This window comes from Hippocampus bargibanti, linkage group LG17, assembly GCF_051943395.1.
Source record: "Hippocampus bargibanti isolate YZ-2025 linkage group LG17, ASM5194339v1, whole genome shotgun sequence".
In the NCBI taxonomy this organism is placed as follows: domain Eukaryota; kingdom Metazoa; phylum Chordata; class Actinopteri; order Syngnathiformes; family Syngnathidae; genus Hippocampus; species Hippocampus bargibanti.
Genome location: NC_142750.1, coordinates 5,240,993 through 5,263,734, shown reverse-complemented (window position 1 = coordinate 5,263,734; position 22,742 = coordinate 5,240,993). Strand labels below are relative to the sequence as shown.

At 39.6% G+C, this 22,742-nt stretch overlaps 2 protein-coding genes across 3 annotated transcripts in view; both read left to right on the top strand.

Moving 5' to 3' along the window:
- The first annotated feature begins 187 nt into the window (after positions 1-187).
- On the top strand, positions 188-15,506 carry fbxl20 (F-box and leucine rich repeat protein 20). The gene is made up of 15 exons (XM_089018706.1): positions 188-493; positions 2,241-2,302; positions 3,286-3,340; positions 3,421-3,495; positions 3,612-3,706; positions 3,802-3,870; positions 4,924-5,019; positions 6,193-6,319; positions 6,412-6,486; positions 6,908-7,038; positions 7,165-7,225; positions 8,091-8,135; positions 8,273-8,329; positions 8,410-8,622; positions 10,174-15,506. Exons 1-15 carry the CDS (start codon positions 452-454, stop codon positions 10,279-10,281), a joined length of 1,311 nt encoding a protein of 436 aa, XP_088874832.1. The 5' UTR covers positions 188-451; the 3' UTR covers positions 10,282-15,506.
- Positions 10,341-22,742, top strand: part of LOC148885371 (SH3 and cysteine-rich domain-containing protein 2-like) — a 29,759-nt gene continuing 17,357 nt past the window's right edge. The window contains exons 1-2 of one of the 2 annotated variants that reach the window (XM_089018707.1): positions 10,341-10,434; positions 19,345-19,420. In XM_089018707.1, the coding sequence (XP_088874833.1) occupies positions 19,352-19,420 (69 nt within the window). In that variant the 5' untranslated portion in view covers positions 10,341-10,434; positions 19,345-19,351. The remainder of the gene's footprint in view (positions 10,435-19,344; positions 19,421-22,742) is intronic. The other variant, XM_089018709.1, reaches the window with a different exon arrangement.

Below are 22,742 nucleotides of genomic sequence, written 5' to 3'. Positions count from 1 at the left end.
TATGTCATTGTGGAAAAGGGGTGATTTGGCCCTCATTTTAAATATTTGAGTCGTGCACCAGTGGGCTACTATAGTGTAATAAAAATGACACGAATTGGTGAATAATATTCTGTGTGGACGTCCACTTTAGATTCCTTTGTGATATATGAGTGTGCGTGGATGGGAGGGAGCGAGTGAGAAAAGGAGAGAGGGAGGGCGAACCAAAGCCAATAAGGGCCTATTCCGGCTACTGCCCGTCCACACGGCGTTTTATTTTTATTTATGCCGAGAGAAAATCTGTTACTCGCGTTAGTAGGCCAGTCCGTGGCTTCTAAAAGCCAGCTACCGTCTCCGGGGAGGACGGTAGCATGATAGCCGTGGATGGGAATCGGCTGGAAGTGCGTCCCCGTCTGCTGCATTCCGACTGCGCCCGCACCCGAAGCCACAGAGTCGGCAAGCGGCGGCGTCCGACATGGGGAAGGAGGTGAACGGCGTCTCGCGGAGCCGCTTTGAGGTGAGTTCACCTGGGTCCCTTCAAAACCTTTGACACGCAGTTGCATCACGTCACAGAACCTCGTTGAGGACAACCATTATTATATTCGTGGACGAAAATAATAACCAACGGCGACATTGGTGCGGCTCAAGCACCGTTTGGGATTAGCTGCAGTGCTTTGTGCTAACAACAACAAGGCCTTGGCTGACTTGTCAAATCGACCAGGAGGATACTAAGCGGTATAAATGTCGGCTCTTGCTGTTGTTGTCGTGTGATGCGTTAAATGTCCCTGGATTTCTTTTCCTTTTTGCGCCATCAAAACAAAACCCTGCCAAGCTACATAGACATCAACAGCTGACCGGAAAATCACAGTACATATCGACGTAACCGGTTTTAGTTTACAATTTCAGTTCGTATTGGTGTGTTTTGCACGAATTTGAGTTTTTTTAGCTGGGGTTTGTGCTGCTGGATCATGGGTTTGGTTTAACATCTCCAGTCCTGATTGACAGCCGAACGTAGGCCAAGTACCTCATGAACGAGGGCATTTATTTAACAATAAAGAGCACAACCACTGTTTGTGTAAACGTCAGTGGTGCCCTTGCGGTTGTAGAAAAAGTAAACTTGATTATCTACTTGCGTTAGATGTGTTTTTTGTCTTTATTCGGACAACAACTTTTTCCTAAAAACTGCGGCAACGTCAGTGTTGCGTTCGGCCCTCAAGTGAGCGTTGGGATTATGTATTTTGTTATTGTGTATTTGTTTGAAAGAAACAAATGCGTGCAACAGATGCAGGCCGTTGTCCTCCAGCCTGGAGAAAACAGCTGCGAGCTAAACCAAGCTAGCGCACAATCAGCAGGCTAAAATCCATGTCTTCCTTCAAAGTAAAAGTTCAGGTGTCTATTTTAGCAAATGGATTTCCGGTTTGGTAAGATCTATTCTTTAATAGAAATGTATACAGCACAGTGTTTGTGTACATTACGTGTTGAATTCCTAATTGAACAATGGTTTATTATTGGAAACGGTCTTTTAAAATCACTGCTGTCATTTTGTTTGTTTGTTTTTACTTGCACAAATGGGTTTAGTTTGGTATTTTCTTTACTTTGAATATAATAGCTGGCCTTTTCTGTTGTCATGTCAAATGTTATTTGTGTTGCAATACAAATTTAAATGCAATACATGCATGTCACACTTTACCACACAAGAAGAGGATTAAGCATACATTTTTCAACTGTATGTAAGTCTGATTTTGATCGGTTTAATGTCTTTGTGGTGTTGCTTCGGTATGGTTCTGCAGCAAACCGTTATTGGCTTGCTTGAGGATATGGCTCTATTGGCTTTTATGTCTGTTTCATTCAATGACCTCAGCTGGCCTGCCAGAGAAAGCATAACACTCACATTCAAGCAGCGTCGGGTTCATTTTATGTTGGATTACAAAGGAGCGGCTGAGGGGGGAGGGGAGCCAATGTCTGCATGTCAACTGTGGAAAGAGTCGTGGATTATTTGGCCAGGGAGCACAATCCGAGCTGTCAGAGTCAATTTGCCCTAAATCTAAATAACAAAAATATCCAAGCAGTCGGTGAATCTGTATCCATGCAGTATACATGTATGTATGCATGTATTATGCACGTTCTTTCAAAATGGACATTGGCTGACTCTGACCTAGATCCCTATACATTTTTAACCGCCCTTTTTACACAACTACATTAATAGATCTGTGATCTTTAATTTACTCTTCAGTAAATTTTCAACTGTTTTGTGCACCTCGCAGATGTTCACAAACAGCGACGAGGCTGTCATCAATAAGAAGCTACCCAAAGAGCTGTTGCTGCGGTGAGTCTTGTTGATTTTTAAGCAGATAACAGAAATGGAATACATATTCTTCACATTTTTTTAAACTATACTAGGCTATGTTAAAATGTTTGTGACATAAATGCCCTCTGGCGATGACATCAACCGAACATAAGGATGCACATTTCTCCCTATTCTCAAGCGATCCCTGGGTGCTTCATTAAAACCAGACGCCTTTAGGTTATACAACATTCAAATTGTTTTCAGACTCAAGGGGTGAGGGGGAAAAAATAAAATGGCTAAGCCTCTTAGCAAAATGAAGGCCGTAATTCAAGCCTCTGTCTCACTCGGCCATACTAGCTTCAATACCTCCAAACTATTACACTCTTCACTGGCTCACAGCGTCCTATTGTGACGTTAGCAGCCCGTGAAGTTGGTAGATTGAAAGGTGACCTTCACTATGGGATAATATAGTGTGTGTATATATATATATATATATATATATATATATATATATATATATATATATATATATATATATATATATATATATATATATATATATATATATATATATATATATATATAGTATAAGGCGCACCTCCAGTGAATGGTGTATTTTCAAACTTTCCATATATAAGGTACACTGGACTACAAGGCACACTTTCAATGAATGAAAAACAGTTTTCCACGTATAATATATTAAAAAAAAAATCCAAATATAAGGCACACCACATTATAAGATGCTACAGTAGAGACTGGGATTACGCACTACTTCTTCCACAAGGGGAAATTGAGTCGTTGCGAGACCTGTTGCGGCTCAATCTGACTTCACATATAAGGCGCACCGGCGTATATGGCGCAGGGTCATCTTTTGAGGAAAATGAAGGGTTTTGCGTGTGCCTTATACACCAGAAAATACGGCACGTGTGGTAAAATAACAAGTTTTGACTTTTTTTTTTCAGTTATTTTCAGCGGTTTTGCAGTATTGTAAATAACTTGTCCTCTTCTTGCCTATCTTGTAGAATCTTCTCCTTTCTGGATGTGGTGACGTTATGTCGCTGTGCTCAAGTCTCACGGGTGAGTAAATGGGCATATAATCGTAATTCTACTTTTTTTATATATTGTGTTCAATGACAACTGTCCGTGTATGCCCTCAGTCCTGGAATGTTCTGGCTCTGGACGGTAGCAACTGGCAGCGGATCGACCTCTTTGACTTTCAGCGGGACATTGAGGTGGGCTTTGCTTTATTTGGCAACTGGGCGCGTATGTGCTGATTATCGAGGTGAATGAGGAGACATTTTGTGTGAGCGCGTGTTATTTGTATTTATTTGTATTTTTGTTCCTGCAGGGCCGAGTGGTGGAGAACATTTCAAAGCGATGTGGAGGATTCCTGAGGAAACTAAGCCTACGGGGGTGCCTCGGTGTGGGCGACAGCGCCCTGAGGTAAGAAGCCAGCCTGGAAGAGGAGAGAGGTGAATTTAAATGTTGCTGCTTTTGTGTCCCATGTGAGTTGTTGTTATGTGTGTGTATTTTTGTAGGACGTTCTCACAGAACTGCAGGAACATCGAGCTACTCAGTTTGAACGGCTGCACCAAGATCACTGACAGGTATCACCTTCACAAATTATCTTGAGGTAGGGACCATGTATTGGATTGGATTGGATTTGCCTTTATTAGTCTCGCAGTGGAGAAATTTACATTTCACAGCAGCAAAGTTATTAAAGGAAGGAAAGTAGAAAAACAAAATACAGGAGTTGCTGGAAAGGCAGCCACTCTCACGGTGCCGTCTTGAAATCAAAATAACTTTTTTTTTAATTGCCTATATTAGCAAAAAAAAAGTGTAATTGTGGCTTCCCAATATGTTTTTTCTTTGTGGTAATAGTTTAAACCAGATGATGGTGAACTTAAAGGACAACCGACGTCTACGGATAAGTTGTGTCCATAATTTGTTAAATGGCTTCAAATGACTTCTACTGAGCGTATTTTAATAAGATTCCACCACATATAGCTATATTTTACGTTTTAAGACTCGCTCTGAATATTCAGGAAGTCTTGTTTTTGAGTTGGTGACGAGTCCGTACGTGCCGTCACAAAAGGACCGCCCCCTGACTGAAAAAAGAAACATTGTAGCAGTCCTTCCATCACGTCAATGTATTTTGCTGTACATGTTTGGTCTGAGAACCATGTTGCACCTAAAAGCCACCAGAAGAGGGCATCCAAGCTCCATATAAGGAATTTATCAGCCTGTGGAAGCGGAGGTGGCCACTGGATGTCACCATTTTGTGCCTCTTTTTTTTTTGGATGAGAGATTTTCCCCCAATGTTGCCTCAAAATGGCACATATAATTCTTTAATCGATTGCAAACATGTATGCTTTCCTCTTCAGAACTATTTGAATCATATTCATAAAATGCCCAATTCGCAGCTCAATTTTTTTGCAGATTTTGGACACCTTTAGTCATTTTTATTGGTGTTTTGCATTTGACTAAACATATCGTACTCCATGTTTTGGGTATTTTAGATGCTATAAAACGGTTTTCTGATGTCAGTTAAAAAAACCAAAAAGTGACGTCGTTTGTCTTCTAAATATTCATCGGGACTATTGGGGGTGTTTGCTGATTGATGTTTATATAGCAAAACATGGTTGTCCTCTTCTCTGCAGCACATGTAACAGCCTGAGCAAATTCTGCCCAAAGCTGAAGCACCTGGACCTCGCTTCCTGTACCTCAATCACCAACCTATCGCTCAAAGCCCTCAGGTGCGCACTACAATTATTATATTGCTTGTATAAATAAACATTGTCACGCTATCATTTTCCTAAGGCCTTATAGACGCATTCGCAACCAAATCCAAATTGGATCCAGATAATTTGTTATGGCCTCTGATGGATGGACAGAACACATTTGATCTGAACACCTATGTTAATAAGAGTCCTTACACCGTAGCAGGGATGCATCTGGGCCCTTGCGCCATTTACGCATTTTGACAGCCACTGGCGCAACTTTGTAACTCCACAAGTCTGTCACGATTAGCGCATCTTGTTACATGTTCTGCACCACATATGGCATAGTTCTGTGAAAATAGCTAAATAAACTAATTTACTTTAACAGCAATTGTAAACTGTTCGTTTTCCTTCAGAGGTTTTAACTTTCGTTGTCTGCCATCTTGCCTTACAGATATGTAGCTGGCTATCTGGCTATCTTGCTAGCTATCTTGCTGGCTATCTAGCTGCCTTCCTAGCTAGTTACATCTATTTTCCTATCTATTAGCTATCTAGCTAGCTATGTATTACCTATCTATCTAGCTACCTAGCTATCTATTAGCTAGCTGGCTAGCTTTCTGTCTATTTGACCAACAGAAAAACGTATCCTGTGACTGTGACCTTGAGAGTTTTGAAAGGCACTTATGTATGTATGTATGTATGTATGTATGTATGTATGTATGTATGTATGTATGTATGTATGTATGTATGTATGTATGTATGTATGTATGTATGTATGTATGTATGTATGTATGTATTATTATTATTATTGTCGTTATTATTATTATTATTATTGTCATTATTACTATTGTCATATTACTATTACTATTATTATTATTATTATTATTATTATTATTATTTATTATTATGCGACCCCTTGAAGGGAAAAGCCGAAAGGAAAAGAAGAGCTTTTCCGTGATCCGCCTGAAACTGCCAAAAGAGCTAATCGAATGTTCATTTACCCACAGTGCATTGCAATATTTACATCGAACAACTGGCCCCCCTTTTTAATTTCCCAAATGCATCCCTGCAGTAGCTCTTTTAATCATCAGATTGGTGCTACAAGTGTAAAAGAGACCTGGCTTTACAAAATGGCTTTCTTTGTCTTTCTCTGTCACTTATTCCCCCCCCCCCCCCCCCCCCCCCGCTCCTTATTCAAACAACCACTAGTGAGGGCTGCCCTTTGCTGGAACAGCTCAATATCTCCTGGTGTGATCAAGTCACCAAAGATGGAATCCAGGCTCTGGTTCGGTCCAGTCAGGGTCTCAAGGGTCTTTTCCTGAAGGGCTGCACGCAGGTGTGCTTGGACCTTTGCCCCCTTTTTATGTTCAGTTTCACTTTTGATTCTGTGAAATATACACATTTCCACCCCCCCCCCCCATCTTTTAGCTCGAAGACGAGGCGTTGAAGCATATCGGGGCAAACTGTCCCCTGTTGGTGACGCTCAACTTGCAGACATGCTCAGTAAGTGCAGTCTAGTATGAAAACAGAATATGGCTGATTGGAAGCTAACGTTACTCTAAAGCATAAATTCCAAAGCTAACGTTGTAATCTAATTTACAAAGCTAGTTTATGAATCAAAGTTTTAAAGCTAACGTTGGGATCTAACATTGGAACGTGGCCTTACAGTGACAGAAAAAAACATGTCTGAAATACGCTAGTCAGTTGTTAACGTTATGCTAGCCTTGGCTAATGCTATTGCTAGCTTGATTCAACAGACTGACGGCTCAAGACAAATAAATGTGGTCAAACGCTCTTGTCTTCCATTCATAAGTCATCAGATGTGTTATAATTTTGGGATCAGACTATAGGATACGGTATTTTGAACTGTTAATGCATTTTTTTTTCTCATATTTTAAACCACATTTCCTGTATCCACGAGTAGCAGATCACAGATGATGGCCTCATCACTATTTGTCGAGGCTGCCATCGTCTTCAGTCGCTGTGTGTATCAGGTTGCGCCAACATCACGGACACCATCTTGCACGCGCTCGGACAGAACTGCCCCCGCCTCAGGTAACTCTCAAATCCAACTCCAAATCAAATAATGTGTGATGAATGTAAGTAACATTGATTACTTCTGAGTTATTATTTTGGAACTCAATCCCATTTTGCCTTATTTTATTTCCATATTTTTTTTAGAATATTAGAAGTGGCCCGATGTTCTCAACTTACAGACGTGGGCTTCACCACACTAGCAAGGGTGAGTTTAATTAGATTATGATATAGAAATGATCACTATATATTAGTGGCGAGCCGTGGATTTCATCGCTAGGCCTTCAGTAGTGCTACATCTGAATCAATCCAGACTAAAAAAAGTGTGGTGTGATTCACTACAAGTCCACTAGAGGGTACCATTAGCCAGAAAATAACTGACCGGCCTTTCTTAATGACGTCCATTTTTTTCTTGAAAAGTCCGTCTTGAAAATGGCTTTAACAGTAAATATCCACGCAAATCCATTTCTTCTCCTTCAGCCATTGTGGTTTCACAAAATTGCTATTAAATCAACAGCTACCAATACAGTGTGCTAGCTTTGGCCAGTATGCTCTTGTGTATGCTGCTTGTGATCAGAGCAACTTCTGCAAACTATAGTGACTAGCCAATCATAGTTTGCGAAAACTCTGATGTTGACAAAGAAGGCGCTGGTACCCCTTTTGCGTTGCAAACCTGAAACCTGATTGGTTAGAGCAACAGTTTGATCCACACATTTGATGCGACAGGGCCCGCAGAACTGATTGTGCAGGCGTCCAGGTAAATTTCTGACCCTGGTAACAAATAAAGGCTAAAATGTGATTGGTTAAATGCTTAAATATGAAAACACACATCTGGAAGCAGCGCAACAGGGGAAAAGTAGTGAAAGGAAGCTGAAAGACAATTTGGAATTATTTCATAAGAATTCATGGACAAAATAAAATTATCATCAGTTCGTGATTCAGATCTCTTTAGGCCAGCAGAGAAGGCTTTGCAGGCCTTGACGGTCCGCCACTGCTATATATTGATTATTTGGCGCAGTTTTAGATGCGGAAACACAATTTTGAAGTAAACGGTCTATTGAATGTCTTTATAGAATTGTCACGAGCTCGAGAAGATGGATTTAGAAGAATGTGTGCAGGTAAGTGTTATGCTTTATCGTTGTGGTATGCATTTTCGGGAATTTGTATTGTAGTTCATGCACCGCTGCGCAGATTCACGGATTCCACATGGCTTTTTGTCAAGTGTGCTATGATGATTTTTCCTTCTTCCTCTCAGATTACAGACGGAACGCTCACCCAGCTTTCGATCTACTGCCCTAGGCTGCAAGTTCTGGTGAGTGTCGAGCTCATCGTTTGCCGACTCATAGCCGCGCCGCAGTCACCGAATTATTCACCCCTTCCCAACACCCGCAGAGTCTGTCTCACTGCGAGCTCATCACCGACGACGGTATCCGCCACCTGGGGAGCGGGCCGTGCGCCCACGACCGACTGGAGGTGATCGAATTGGACAACTGCCCGCTTATCACCGACGCCTCGTTGGAGCATTTGAAGAGCTGCCACAGTTTGGATCGCATCGAACTTTACGACTGCCAGCAGATCACTCGCGCCGGTATCAAGAGGTTAAGGGTGAGTGGCATATATTATGTGTTTCATTGCCGTTTTATGAGGAATGAAAGAGTTAAAGGAGAAATTGCTGTGATAACTCAAAAGATTAAATTAGTTTCTGTTTGGAAGAAAACCTCATAAGAATTCAATACAAAAAAAAGTCAAAGTTAGCTTTCTTGTCAAATATGCTAATATGCATGACATACAGCACAGATGAAATTACTGTCCTCTCGGACCCAGCATGCAAGGCACTTATAATGACTTTAACAAACATAATAAACATGAAAATTTGCCGGGAGAGGGGAGCCGCTGCGTGTTCACGCGCCGCCATCTTGGGAAAAACAAACACAAAAAAAAAAACAACAAACAGTATAATCTGGGTCATATGAAATCTCAATACAATGATCAGTTATGATTTTTAATTGGTTAATACTGTATATTTATTTTATGTATTTCTGAACCAATCAATGTATTTTACTAGCTTGTTATTTATTATGGATTGGATTAGCTTTGCAGTGAAAAAAATTATATTTCACAGCAGCAAAGTAAGAGAAAGGAAAGGAAGAAGTAGAAAAACAAAATACAGGAGCTGCTGTAAAGACAGCCACTCTCCCGGCGCCACTTTGAAGTGAAAAAAAAAAAACAATGTTAATCTCTATTTTTTAACAATATAAATTGCTTTACATGTTTAGAATCTAAATATTTCACTGCATTTTAACTCATTTACTGCCATTCCCGAATTTATTCTGGACTTGAGAATATGACGTGGCGCGCCATTCCCAAATTTTTTTGGCGGGCATGCCGATAAAGCGCTGGTCACACCTCTGGCAATGTTTCCCTTCCACGAGGGGGCAGCATTTGCCTTTTGTACTGTCGCCCCCATTTCAAGCTCAGATAACTCCAGACCCATATAATTTAGTAATTAACTAGAGATTAAAGTCTATTCTTTCCTACGCTGCATTGAATTTACACTAATTAGTCCTAAAACTCAATATTCTGTGGATCCTGCAATTTGAGTAAAAATAACAAAAACCCCTGGCACTGGATTGGACACATTTTTGCACATATCTGGCTGTGAATAATAATAATAATAATAATAATAAATTTCATTTCGAAGCATCTTTCAAAACTCTCAAGGTCATTTTACACTCACAGGATCAGTTTTTCTGTGGGTGAGCAGTGGCAGCCACACGCGCCAGCTTTCACTCAAACCGGAAGTAACTCAAATAGATAGAAAGCTAGCTAGCTAGCTAAGAGTTAGTGAATAATCACTCAACCTCGAAGTAACTCAAATAGATAGAAAGCTAGCTCGCTAACAGCTAATAATAACTCAACCCGGAAGTAACTCAAATAGATAGAAAGCTAGCTAGCATATTTGGATGAAAGGGTAGATTTGACCGAACCTGCCGTGGTGGTTTGAAGTCGAATAAATGAGTTAATGAGAAAAATTCCAATTGAAATATAAATAAAATGAAAAATCTTAGATGATGAATTTAAATGAACAGAAAGCATCCGTTTAGTGCAGGAAAACAACACAGCATTCGGGATAACCTATTTCTCTTTCATTCGTAGACCCACCTGCCTAACATCAAAGTTCACGCGTACTTTGCCCCCGTGACTCCTCCGCCTTCGGTGGGGGGCAGCCGCCAGAGGTTTTGCCGCTGCTGCGTCGTGCTATGATGCAAAAGACATCCACATCCACCCACCCCACCTCCACCGCGGAGTCCCTCCGATTCAAGCTTCTCTCCCCAGGATCCCCCCCTTGGTCAAACAGTACATTCATTGCTGCTTCCCAGTCACTTTACAAGCTGCAGAGAGACCAAACAGTGCAGGGTAACACACACTCCACACATTCATTTTTTCATGCTAATGTTTAGCATGTTCACCTAAATAGCTGCGAGGTTTGGATCTCATCTCCAGCCTTTCTGTGTTGGAGTTTGCTTATTCCGCCTCGGCTTAGGTCTGGCTTTTGTCCCATGTTCTGAAAATATGTTACGTTTATTGAAGACTCATAGGTGATAATGTGAATAATGGCAGAAGGTATCTGACAAATAACCGGATTGGAAATTAAAAAAAATGGAATATTGCGATCGCAATTTAACTCATTCGCTGCCAGACATGTCCAAAAAAGTGTCCACTCCAGTGCCAGGGTTTTTGTCATTATCACTTGAATTGCAGGACCCTGAGAATATTGAGTTTTAGGCCCACATAAACGTTCAACGCAATGTAAGAAACCTTAAACTCTCTTCTTTCACCAAAAAAAAGAGTTAATTCCTAAATTACATAGATCTGCAGTTATCTGAATTTGAAGTGAGGGTGTCTGTCCAAAATACAATGCAATACATACATGTTGGTTTATATAGTGCTTTAACAACAGATGAAGCTGGAACAAAGTGCTAACATGGGGGGAAAAAGGGAAATGCTGCCCCCTTATGGAAAAAAACACATTGCTGGAGGCAATGGCCAACGCTTTATCGTCACCCAAGCATGAAAAAAAAACGAATAAATTCTATGTCATATTTTCAATTCCTGAATAAATTCGTAATGGCAGTGAATGAGTCAATATTCTGTGAATTCAAGTGACAATGACAAAAACCCTGGCACTGGAGAGGACACATTTTTGGACATGTCTGGCAGTGAATGAGTTAACCGCGAAAAACGAGGACTTACTATAGTTCTAATTTTGACAAATAGGGTGAAGGCCATGAGAATAATCTATACATTTCCCAATACATCCCTTTTTGAAATTGGCTACGCCTGCGAATCCAGGCTCCAATTCCCTAAAGTCGAGGTCCATATAAGGTGCACCGCATTATAAGGGGCACCTTTAATGAATGATATATTTTAAAACATTTTCCATGCATAAGGCGGACCGGATTATGAGGCGCATGGTCAGCTTTCGAAAAAATATTTACTTTGAGGTGCGCCTTATAGTGCAGAAAATACGGTACAGTGATGGCTTGTCTTACGAATTTAATTGGTTCCCAGACAGAGTGTGTAAGGCGAAAAGTGTGGATCCCAAAAATTAATTTCCCATAGGAAACCATTAAAATGAGGATAATCCGTTCCCAGGTCCACATAAAACATAATTTTCTACTTTATAATTTTCTAAGCCTTAAAACTACACAAAATCTACCTTATTTTATGTATAATAAATGTGCTATGGTATTATAATTAAAGAAATAAACTGTACTGTATAATAAAGTCGTTTTATTTATCTTTGTGATGGTCGTTGATGGCTTGATGGAATGGAGTGGCCAGTTTCATCAGTATTAAACACTTGATGAGGAACGTAACCTTCTTTCACCATCTTGAGGATTGATCCCTTGTTGGTGCTTTCTCTGCGGTAATTTGACCTAGTTCCTCATCAATTGTGTTCTGTTTAGCTGAATTGATAGCTTTTTGCATCAAGTGTACAGATGGCTTGTGCGAGTTGTTTGTGGAGCCTGATTGATGGGATATTTTAACCTTGCAGTCTCCACTCTGCCTTTGAACTATCAAAGTTGAAACTCTCTCACTGTAGTCTGCCTGTCTCTTTAATGTTTAAACTACCCCCCCTCACTGCTGCGTTCTTGACCAATCATGTGGCTTTAACCGAAGACTGGGGGCAGGGAATAGAGGACAAAAACAGTCGGCTGCCATTTTGTTGTTAGAAGAACGGGCTGTTCGCGAACGACACATCACTCATTGAGGCAGGTCTGTGTGTATCCCGAAAAATAGTTTGTATGCCAAGGTAACATTTTCATAAATGTAACGTTCGTAAACTGAAAAGTTTGTAAGCCAAGGGGTTCGTAAACCGAGGTATCACTGTACTTCGAATTTGATGATTGTCCGGTGTAACGTTAAACATGATCACCACCAGTTTTTCCACAAGTAATCATTGCTCCCTAAATGACCAAGATACAAAGCCTCATCAAATTTTGCATCACTATATTGTAAAACGACCGCCCAAAAAATAGAATTTTACTACTCTAGTTCTCAATGGCTGAATGTGTACCCCAGCGATTGACTGGCGAGCAGTTCTGAGCCGACCACCATTGTCACCCTTGATAGGTCGCAGTGGATAACCAGTTAAAAAAATGGATGAATGGATAAATGTTAGGTTTAAGATTTAAAAAAAATGGAAAAAACTAACAACAAACCTATTGACCTTTTTCTTCAACATCCAATCATAAGTGACCATCAGAATGCACTTTTCTGATTGGATCACTCAACACGGCCCCACCTGGAAGAACTTTGTTGTTGAAGTTCGTTTTTGTAGAATGTATATGGCGGACAGGGCGGATGGGGATATAAAGCGATGCCAGGAGTATTTAAAAACATTCCTGCTGTGGATGGCGAAAGAAAGCAGAGCTTCTCATCTCACATCCTGCACTGTTGGAAAAAGTCCAGAGTCAGCGTCTGGTTCCTACCCCCATTTTCTCAAAAAAGTGACAACAGCCAGTGAACAGCAGCAAAAAAATGTATTGAAAGAAAAAAAAAGCAAGCGATCTTTTGCACCTATTGGGGGAAAAAAACATCCAGAATGTTTACAAAGAAGAACATTTTGTAATACTCCACTCACTGGTTACACACACTGAGGTTGTCCCTTGTCTATGCTGTCTTTATGTGCGTCATTGGCGAGGTGAAGGGGGACTGGAGAAAAAAAAAAAAAAAAAACTATTTTTCTAAAACAAAAAGCAGCACACATTTGGGGGACTGAAAAAAATGCCAAATGTTGCATGTGACACCTATTTTGTATTTTATTATTTTTTTTGAAACCCGGGTGTACAGTACATCAGTGAGGACTTGGGGAGTTTCGACAGATGACATCATCGAGAAAAAAAAGACGATGAAAAAAAGATGACGACTGGATTTAAAGGACAACCGGACTCCATTAAGGACTTTGTATTTTTATCATTGTCGTAAATCTCCAGGCCAGGTGCAATTGTAAGTAGGATTTTTTTTTACTCGCACTCTTCCCAGATATTACTTCTCATATGTCCCTGAATTGAAACAACTCCTTGGGGCATAACAGATGGAATAATTATACAGTGATACCTTGGCTTATGAACTTAATTGGTTCCCAGACAGAGTGTGTAAGGCAAAAAGTGTGTATCCCGAAAAATAATTTCCCATAGGAAACCATTAAAATGAGAATAATCCGTTCCCAGGTCCCTTTCAAACATAATTGTCTACTTTCTAATTTTCTAAGCCTTAAAACTACACCAAATATACGTTATTATTTACCTTTGTGATGGTCGTTGATGGCTTGATGGAATAGAGTGGCTGATTTCCTCAGCATCTAACACTGCATGAGGAACGTAGCCTTCTTCAATCACCATCTTGAGGAATCATCCCTTGTAGGTGCTTTCTCTGTGATAATTGTATCTAGTTCCTCATCAATTGTGTTCTGTTTAGCTGGGTTGATAGCGTTTTGCATCAAGTGTACAGATGGCTTAAGCGGGTTGTTTGTGGAGCCTGATTAATGGGATATTTTAACCTTGCAGTCTACACTCTGCCTTTGAACTATCAAATTTGAAACTCTCTCACTGTCTCTTTAATGTTTAAAACACCCCACCTCACTGCTGCGTTCTTGACCAATCACATGGCTTTACCCGAAGACTGGGGGTGGGAAATAGAGGACAAAAACAGTCGCCTGCCATTTTGTTGTTAGAAGAACGGGCTCGTTCACGAACGACACATCACTCATTGAGGCAGCTCCGTGTATGAAAAAAGTTTGTATGCCAAGGTAAAGTTTGTATAACAAGGTAAAATTGTCATAAATGTAACGTTCGTAAACCGAAACGTTCGTAAGCCAAAGATTTCGTAAACCGGGGTATCACTGTACTTTATTTCTATATGTTGGCTTATTTTCTGCTATTCCCCTACACCAAATTCCCTAAACTGAAATGTGTAACGTTAAAGCCTCATCGGTGTTCCTAAAATGGATTGAAGGAGGCAAAACAAGCGTCAGTCAATATTCTCATATTTTTTTTTTTTTTTAGGATAATGCAAAGCAGGATGAGCCTCATGTAATCCCGACGTTTTGTTCGAGCGGGGGCTCTACGCGGAGGGGATTAGGGACCGTGTCAAAATGGCCGCCGTGTACTCCCGAGAAAGGAAAGCGGGATTGATTTTCCTTTGGCCCCATGTGTCAATATGAGAAAAACGCCTTAAGGAGCTTGCGGACCAAAGTGTCAATGCTCATTCTGAAAAGCTTGAATCAGCCCACTGACCCACGTGTCAGCTCTAACTCAGAAAAAATAGAGGAAGGAAAATGCAATGGAGTCTTTTTGCCCATGCGTCAATGCTGCTGGTCCAAATGTCAATACTGACTCTGAAAATGGAAGGAAACTTCTGGTCAATCCGTTAACGTGAATTTTAACGATCGTGAAGCCTAATGGAGTCCGCTGGCCTTATGTCAACTTTGGAAGAAAGTGGAGGCGGCGTGACAGATCTTGTGTCAATGCTAAGAATGGATTTATTGGTGGGAAAAGCACAAAAGAGCCTGTCGGGCTATGTGTGAAGGCTAACTCTTGACTGGTGTTAAGATGTCTGTTGTCGCCGCTCACTTTGAAAAGCATCAAGGCAGCTCACAGAAAGCTAGCCTTGAAAATTCCAGTCAAATCGGTCTTGGCTAATGCGTGAATGCTAACAGTTGGCTCGTCAATTAGCCCATGTTTCGACACTCACTGTTGTGAAGCGAAAGTGAGTCCACTGACCCTTGTGTCAACATCATCACAAAACAAACACACGGTTGGTCCCCCCCCCCCCCTTGCATTTGAAAACGTTAATTTAGCCACCACCCGGTTCCCCCAAAGCAGTACACCTTCTGTATTGAAATCTGGGCGCTATTTAAAAAAATGACAATGACTGTAGTTCATGAAATTACTGTAAATCTTTTCCTTTTATTTTTTATTTTTTATTTTTATTTTTACAATTAATCGATATAAATGAATATGTCTGTATAAATAAATATATACCTATATTATTAAGGTTGGCGTAGTTTTGTCACTCAATCCTCGGGTTGTTATATACCCTCATATGGCCACGAGATGGCAGCATTGAACTTGTGTGGAATCGTGCTATCCATTCAGACCACCCGAGTAAAAAAACTGCTAATGAAAGCGCCATTGCGAAGAATGCCACTCAATTGTTGAGACCCCCCAAAATGTCACGTCAGACCATTCGAAACCTTTTAGATAAGGTTCCTGACCACAAAACGTGGCAATTTAGCTTAACTCATTCACTGCCAGACGTCCAAAAATGTGTCCACTCCACTGCCAGGGTTTTTGTCATTGTCACTCGAATTCCAGGACCCACAAAATATTTAGTTGAAGGACTACATAAACATTCAATGCAGCGGAAGAAACCTTAGACTCTCTTCTTTCATCATAAAAATGATATGGGTCTGTAGTTATATGAGCTTGAAATGAGGGCAGCTGTCCAAAATTCAATGCAATACATAATAATAATAATAATAATAATAATACATTTCATTTACAAGCGCCTTTCAAAACTCTCAAGGTCACTTTACAGTCACAGGATAATTCCATAGATAGCTGATATAGATTTGACAGCTAGCTAGCCATCTGATAGATACTGTAACTAGCTATCTAGCTATCGGATTGATAGCTAGCTATCGAGCTATCTCAGAGATAATTATCTTGCTATCTGCTAGATAGCTAGTAATCTAGCTATCTGATAAATATTGGTTTATATAGCACTTTAACAACAGCTAAAGCAGGAACAAAGCGCTAACATGGACAAAAGCCAAATGCTGCCCCCTCGTGGAAGTGAAAAAAACATTTCCAGAGGTCTGACCAGCGCTTTATCGGCTCCCACCCTAACAAGAAAAAACAAAACCCGAACAAATTCGGGAATGGCACATCACGTCATATTTTCAATTCCCGAATAAACTCGGGAATGGCAGATGATGTGCAAAAATGTATCCACTCCAGTGCCAGGGTTTTTGTCATCTTCACTCAAGCAGGACCAACAGAATATTGAGTTTTAGGACTATACAAACATTCAATTCAGCGTAAGAAACATTAGATTCTCTTCTTTCATCAGAAAAAAATGAGTTAATTCCTCAGTTATATAGGTCTGCAGTTATCTGCGCTTGAAATGGGGGCGCCTGTACAAAATACAATGTATACATATTGATTAATAGAGCGCTTTAACAACAGCTGAAGCTGTAACAAAGCGCTAACATGAAAAAGGGGATATGCTTCCCCCTTGTGGAAGAAAAAAACATGGCCAGAGGTCTGACCAGCGCTTTTTTAGCACCTCCTGCAAGAAAAACTGAACACGTTTGGAAATGTCACTCCACGTCATGCTTTTATATTCCCAAATAAATTCTGGAATGGCAGTGAACGAGTTCATTGCTTCCGATGAGAAAATCATCCTCAGACTTAAATGTCCTACTTTCATGGTCCCACTGCGACATGAACGTTTTACATAGTCCATAAATTTCATCTGACAGCCAATTATCCTTAACTCTTTTTTTTGTGTGAGCTGTGTATCTTCCTATATGTAATGGAATGTGATCTAGCGTCTTGCTCTGCGGCCTTCTGCTAGCAACGGTGACGTCCATCATCGTGACGACGATCCCTTTCCTGTCTCCTGAGTCCTTTTTTGTCCCACTTTTGTTTTCTCAGACAAGCTTCAAGGAGAATTCAAAGTGTGTGTGCTTGTGTGTAGGCACGTGTGTGTGTGTGTGTGTGTCTGCAATTCTCACGGATATTTTGCGCGGGAGGATCAGTTTGCAGCTCACGCAGCGGCTGTCTGCAATCGTTTTTGACAGCAACCGTTTGACTTTGCAACTATTTTACCTGAATTGATTTTTTTTTTGTCAAGACAGCTTCATATGGCAACAAACTAGGAAAAAAACACTTAAAGGACAACCGACACCTCCGGCCAAGTTATGTCCATAATTTGTAAAATCACTTCAAATGACTTCTACTGAGCGTATTTTACAAAGATTCCACGGCATATAGCTATATTTTACGTTTTAAGACTCGCGCTGAATATTCCGGAAGTCTTGTTTTTGAGTTGGTGACGATTCCTGACGTGACGTCACTGAAGGAACGTCCCTGACCGAGAACGCGACACACAATGAATTTTGGTCTCTCATTGGCAGTTTGCATTGGAATTAAATACAATCCGTCTCTTTACGCGCTCTTGGTTTGACGTTTAGTTTGACATCAAATTTCAAGTTGGGGGAGGAAAGCAAAATCACTCTTGATACAAGGAAACATTATTTATTTCATTCATTCGTTTTCCAGACCGCTTCATCCTCATTAAGGTCACGGGGGACACCCTGAATTGGTTGCCAGCCAATCACAGCACACAAAGACAAACAGCCGTTCGCACTCACACCACAATCTAGACTATTTATTTATTTATTTATTTATTTATTTATTTATTTATTTATTTGTATTTATTTAGTTGTTCTTTTGTCTATTTAGCCTTTTATTTCTTTATTTAATGTTTATTTATTTTTCTGTCTTTATTTAATTGTTGATTTATTTATTTATTTACGTATTTATTTTATTTATTATTTTTCTTTTTTTCCTTTTTTGTCTTTATATTTCTATTCATTTGTATTTACAGTAAAGTCTCGTTATATCGATATCGGATATATCGATAGTCCCGGTTATATCGATATTTTTTCGGACTCCCTTGAATATCGATATAACGAGACTTTACTGTATTATGTTTGTATTGATTTATTATTTATCGATTTATTATTCTATTTAGCCTTTTATTTATTTAATTAATTGATTTATTTGTTTATTTTATGTATCTGTCTTTTATTTATTTATTTGTATTTTTATTTGTGTTTATTATATCTTTATTTTTAGTATTTGTATTTATTATGTTATTTAGCTACTTACGTGTCTATTTAGTCTTATTTATTTATTTAATTTGTTTGTTTGTTTATTTATGTATCTGTGTTTTTTTATTTGTTTTTGTATTATTTCTTTGTATTTTTTTTGTTTTATGTATTTTTTTCTTATTTTTTTATTTAGCATTATTGTCTGTTTATTTATTTATTTATTTATGTCTATTTAGTCTTTTATTTTGTCTTTTATTTATTTATTTGTTTTTTTGCTTACTTATGTATCTGTCTGTCTTTTTTATGCATCTGTATTATTTATTCGTATTTATTTTATTTATTTATTTATTTGTTTATTTATTTGTTTATTTATTTATGTATTTATTTATCCATCCAAATCACAAACAAAAATCGTGGGGCAGCCGTTCATGTCATGCGAATAAGAAAGCAAGAGCAATCCACTTGACACTTAGTGAGTAGTATGTACGTTTTCTCTATTTGGTGCTGACGTGCGTGCGTGGCGTTTCGTGGCGCGGTTGTAAAGCCACCTCACCAATAGCGCGACTCGTACGCATGAGTGGGCGTGTCTCGCGTGCACTCGCACTCACCGATTTTTTTTAGTTTTATTTTTACGCGCTCCATACGTGCCCAACCAAAAAGGGCAAGACAACCAACCACAAAACAAGACGAGCCACACACGACTAGCTTGATTTGGGATAATTTGTCAACCAGCCTGAAGTGATATTTTGCATCTTTTTTCGGGTGTGAGGGGGGGAGCGCGCAATGCGGGATTAGATGTGCCATCCACGGCTGGCGTGATATTCCCGCGTGGCTCACATAACTGTATTGTTTTTTTTTTTTAATATTCGTGTGTTATTTTTATTTGTTTTTATTTAGTTTGTGTCTTTTACTCCAATCAGTTTAACCATGACAGACATCAATGAGATGGAGAACGACTGTCACATCCAACTGACTAGCCATCCGCTGCCGTCCAAGGTAAACGAACGCGTGCACCCACACACGAACACACGCTCACACGCACACACACAAAATTGACCAATTTGTTACACTAATGGAGTGCCAATTTAGACTCCAATTTAAAATTATTATGCGTGTGTTTGCTACCTGCTCTGGTGTTCTTGCATCGTTTTTTAAGAGTATCACAGATTTAGGTAGTTGATTAAGAAACGTGACAAATTTGACAATAGTAGCGATCGGCGGTAGCATTGTCGTTGGCTACCAGCAATTGAGACAACTGAATTTGAAACAAAATGCTCTTTATAAAGTCGGTTCACAATTTAAAGTGTTTTTTTCGTATAAACGTTGTAGTACGCCGTACATTATTTGAAATTATATCAAAAAATGTATAAATAACTTTTACGTTGACAGGCATGGTCACTCTGTCCTCATTGAAATGAATGGAAATATGATTAATCCGTTCCATCTTTTTGATACATCCATGTATCCATCCATCCATTATCTGTACGGCTTATTCCTCAATAGGGGGGTGGCGGAGTCTATCCCAGCCATCTTCGGGCACTAGGTGGGGGACACCCTGAACCGGTTGCCGGCCAATTGCAGGGAACACAAACACAAACAACCATTCTCTCTCACACTCACACCTAGGGACAATTTTGGAGTGTTCAATCAATCCTATGCAAGTCGGCGTGCTAATCACGCGACTACTAGGCCACCCTACCTATTAATTAATTAATTAATTAATACACAAATTTATTTATTTATTTATTTATTTTTTTTAATTTCTTTGCACTTATTTTTATTTATTTATTGAGCTATTTGTTTGCTTATTTAGCCTTTTATTTAATAATAATAATAATAATACATTTTATTTATAAGCGCCTTTCAAAACTCTCAAGGTCACTTTACAGTCACAGGATAGGTTTTTCTGTGGGTGAGCAGCGGCAGGCACATGCGCCAGCGTTCACTCAACCCGGAAGTAACTCAAATAGATAGAAAGCTAGCTAATATATAGATCGTGAGGTAGATCGATAGCCAATAGGTAGCTAGATAGCTAATATATAGCCAGCGAGATAGCCAGCTAATAAATAGCAAATGGCTAGCTAGGAAGATAGCCAGATAGCGAGCTAGCGAGACAGCTCCATAGCCAGATAAATCAAAAGAAGTGAAAAGAGTAAAAAAGAAATACAGTAAAGTCTCGTTATATCGATATTCAAGGGAGTCCGAAAAAATATCGATATAACCGGGACTATCGATATATCCGACCCTGTTTGCATGTAATTTTCTCTGTGCGTGCATAGATATAGTATCGATATAACCGGGACTATCGATATATCCGATGTCGATATAACGAGACTTTACTGTAACAATAAAACCATTGGCGTGCTATAAAAGCTTATGTTAGCATCAAAATAAAAGTATTGCAATGCTTGATGTTTGTTATTTATTTCATTTGTTTATTAATGTATATGTGTCTTTTTATGTATTTTGGTATTTTAATTCTATGCCATTCATACTGATTGTGCATTTTTTCGCTAAATTGTCCGGTTGTCAGATCAAAAATAGTTTGTCTTATCATATTTTAATTTCCTTCTAAATTATATGAGGATAGAAATACCAAAGTATCCTGCTTTCATCCAAGCATTGTATTCATATCATGTTTAATGGGACCAAGATGATAGAAAATATCATTGCGATCATAATTTCTTCCTAAAATTCATGCTGTGCGCCAATGACACGTTTTTTAGCTTCTTCTCTCTCTCTCTCTCTCTCTAGCCACGGGTGCGTTGCCAAGGCTGGCAGACGCGGACGAGCGATCGCTCATTGTTGTTATTTTAGTTCGTTGTTAGAATATAATGGGAGCGACTCATGCTGCCGTTTATAGTCCAGTCGCTCGTCTTCAACCGGAGTGCTTGCCTGCTTGATCTTATGCGCCGCTTCCTTATTGGATGGGGATGAATCACTCAAGAAAATGAAAAAAAAATGCTTTTTTTGCGACACATTAGGGATGATAAATTTACAAAATTTGAAGAATACACTAAAGTCTCGTTATATCGATATCGGATATATCGATAGTCCCGGTTATATCGATACTATTTCTATGCACGCACGGAGGAAATTACATGCAAACAGGGTCGGATATATCGATAGTCCCGGTTATATCGATATTTTTTCGGACTCCCTTGAATATCGATATAACGAGACTTTACTGTAATTGAAAACTATTCATATATTCTTTGTAATTCTCTATATAACCGAACCTGTGATCCCAAAACATTTTCATATTGCATTGTAATGACGGACTACAGAGAATTTTACTTGCAAAAACATTGAAAGTACACCCAAGAAGTAGTGCGTACCCCCAGCCTTTACTGTAGCGTGTAATAATATGGTGTGCCTTATATTTGGAAACTTGTATATACAGTGATACCTCGGTTTACAAGCCCCTTGGCTTATAAACCTTTCGGTTTCCGAACGTTACATTGATGACAATTTTACCTTGGCATACAAACTTTACCTTGGCATACAAACTTTTTTTGTACACTCAATGAGTGATGTGTTGTTCGCGAACGAGCCCGTCTCCTAACAACAAAATGGCAGCAGACTGTTTTTGTCCTCTATTCCCCGCCCCCAGTCTTCGGTTAAAGCCACGTGATTGGTCAAGAACGCAGCAGTGAAGGAGGGTGGTTTAAACATCAAAGAGACCGGCAGACGACAATGAGGAGCTTGGGCGCCATCTTGTGCTTTTTCTGGGCGTTACATTGGAGTCCAGACGCCTCAAAATGTGACAGAAGGACTTCTTTAATCGATTGCAAACATTTATGCTTTCTTCTTCAGAACTATTTGAATCATATTCATAACTGGATGAGTAGCAAGAAAGCATCTTCTGCGAATCTGAAGCCACTGTTTTGATTCTAGAGGAAGTCAAGACGTCCTGGCGTGACGTCACGAACAAGGGGGCGGGATCCTATGAAACTCGGCATCTCCGAGGTCGTTTTGAAGTAGTTTTAGGACACTTTAACTCATTTTTATTGGTGTTTTGCATTTGACTAAAAATATCAGCCTGCGTGTTTTGTGTATCTTAGATGCTATAAAACGTTTTTCTGATGTCAGTTAGGAAACCAAAAAAATGGTGTTGGTTGTCCTTCAAAGCTAGTTTCACTTAGCAATCTGAAATTTGATGAGCATGTCTATGATAAGCAGACCGACAAATATCCATTATCCAAGCCGCTAATCCTCATGAGGGTCGCAGGTGTGCTCAAGTTTATCCCCTCTGTCTTTGAGCTTGAGGCGGGGTACTCTCTGATGGATACTCGACCAATACATGCAACTAAACGGC

Coding starts and splice junctions, on each gene's coding strand:
- fbxl20 (XM_089018706.1), top strand. CDS start 452: ATGGGGAAGGAGGTGAACGGCGTCTCGCGGAGCCGCTTTGAG. Junction 3,871..4,923: donor TGCACCAAGATCACTGACAG/GTATCACCTTCA, acceptor TCTTCTCTGCAG/CACATGTAACAGCCTGAGCA. Junction 6,320..6,411: donor TCCTGAAGGGCTGCACGCAG/GTGTGCTTGGAC, acceptor CCCATCTTTTAG/CTCGAAGACGAGGCGTTGAA.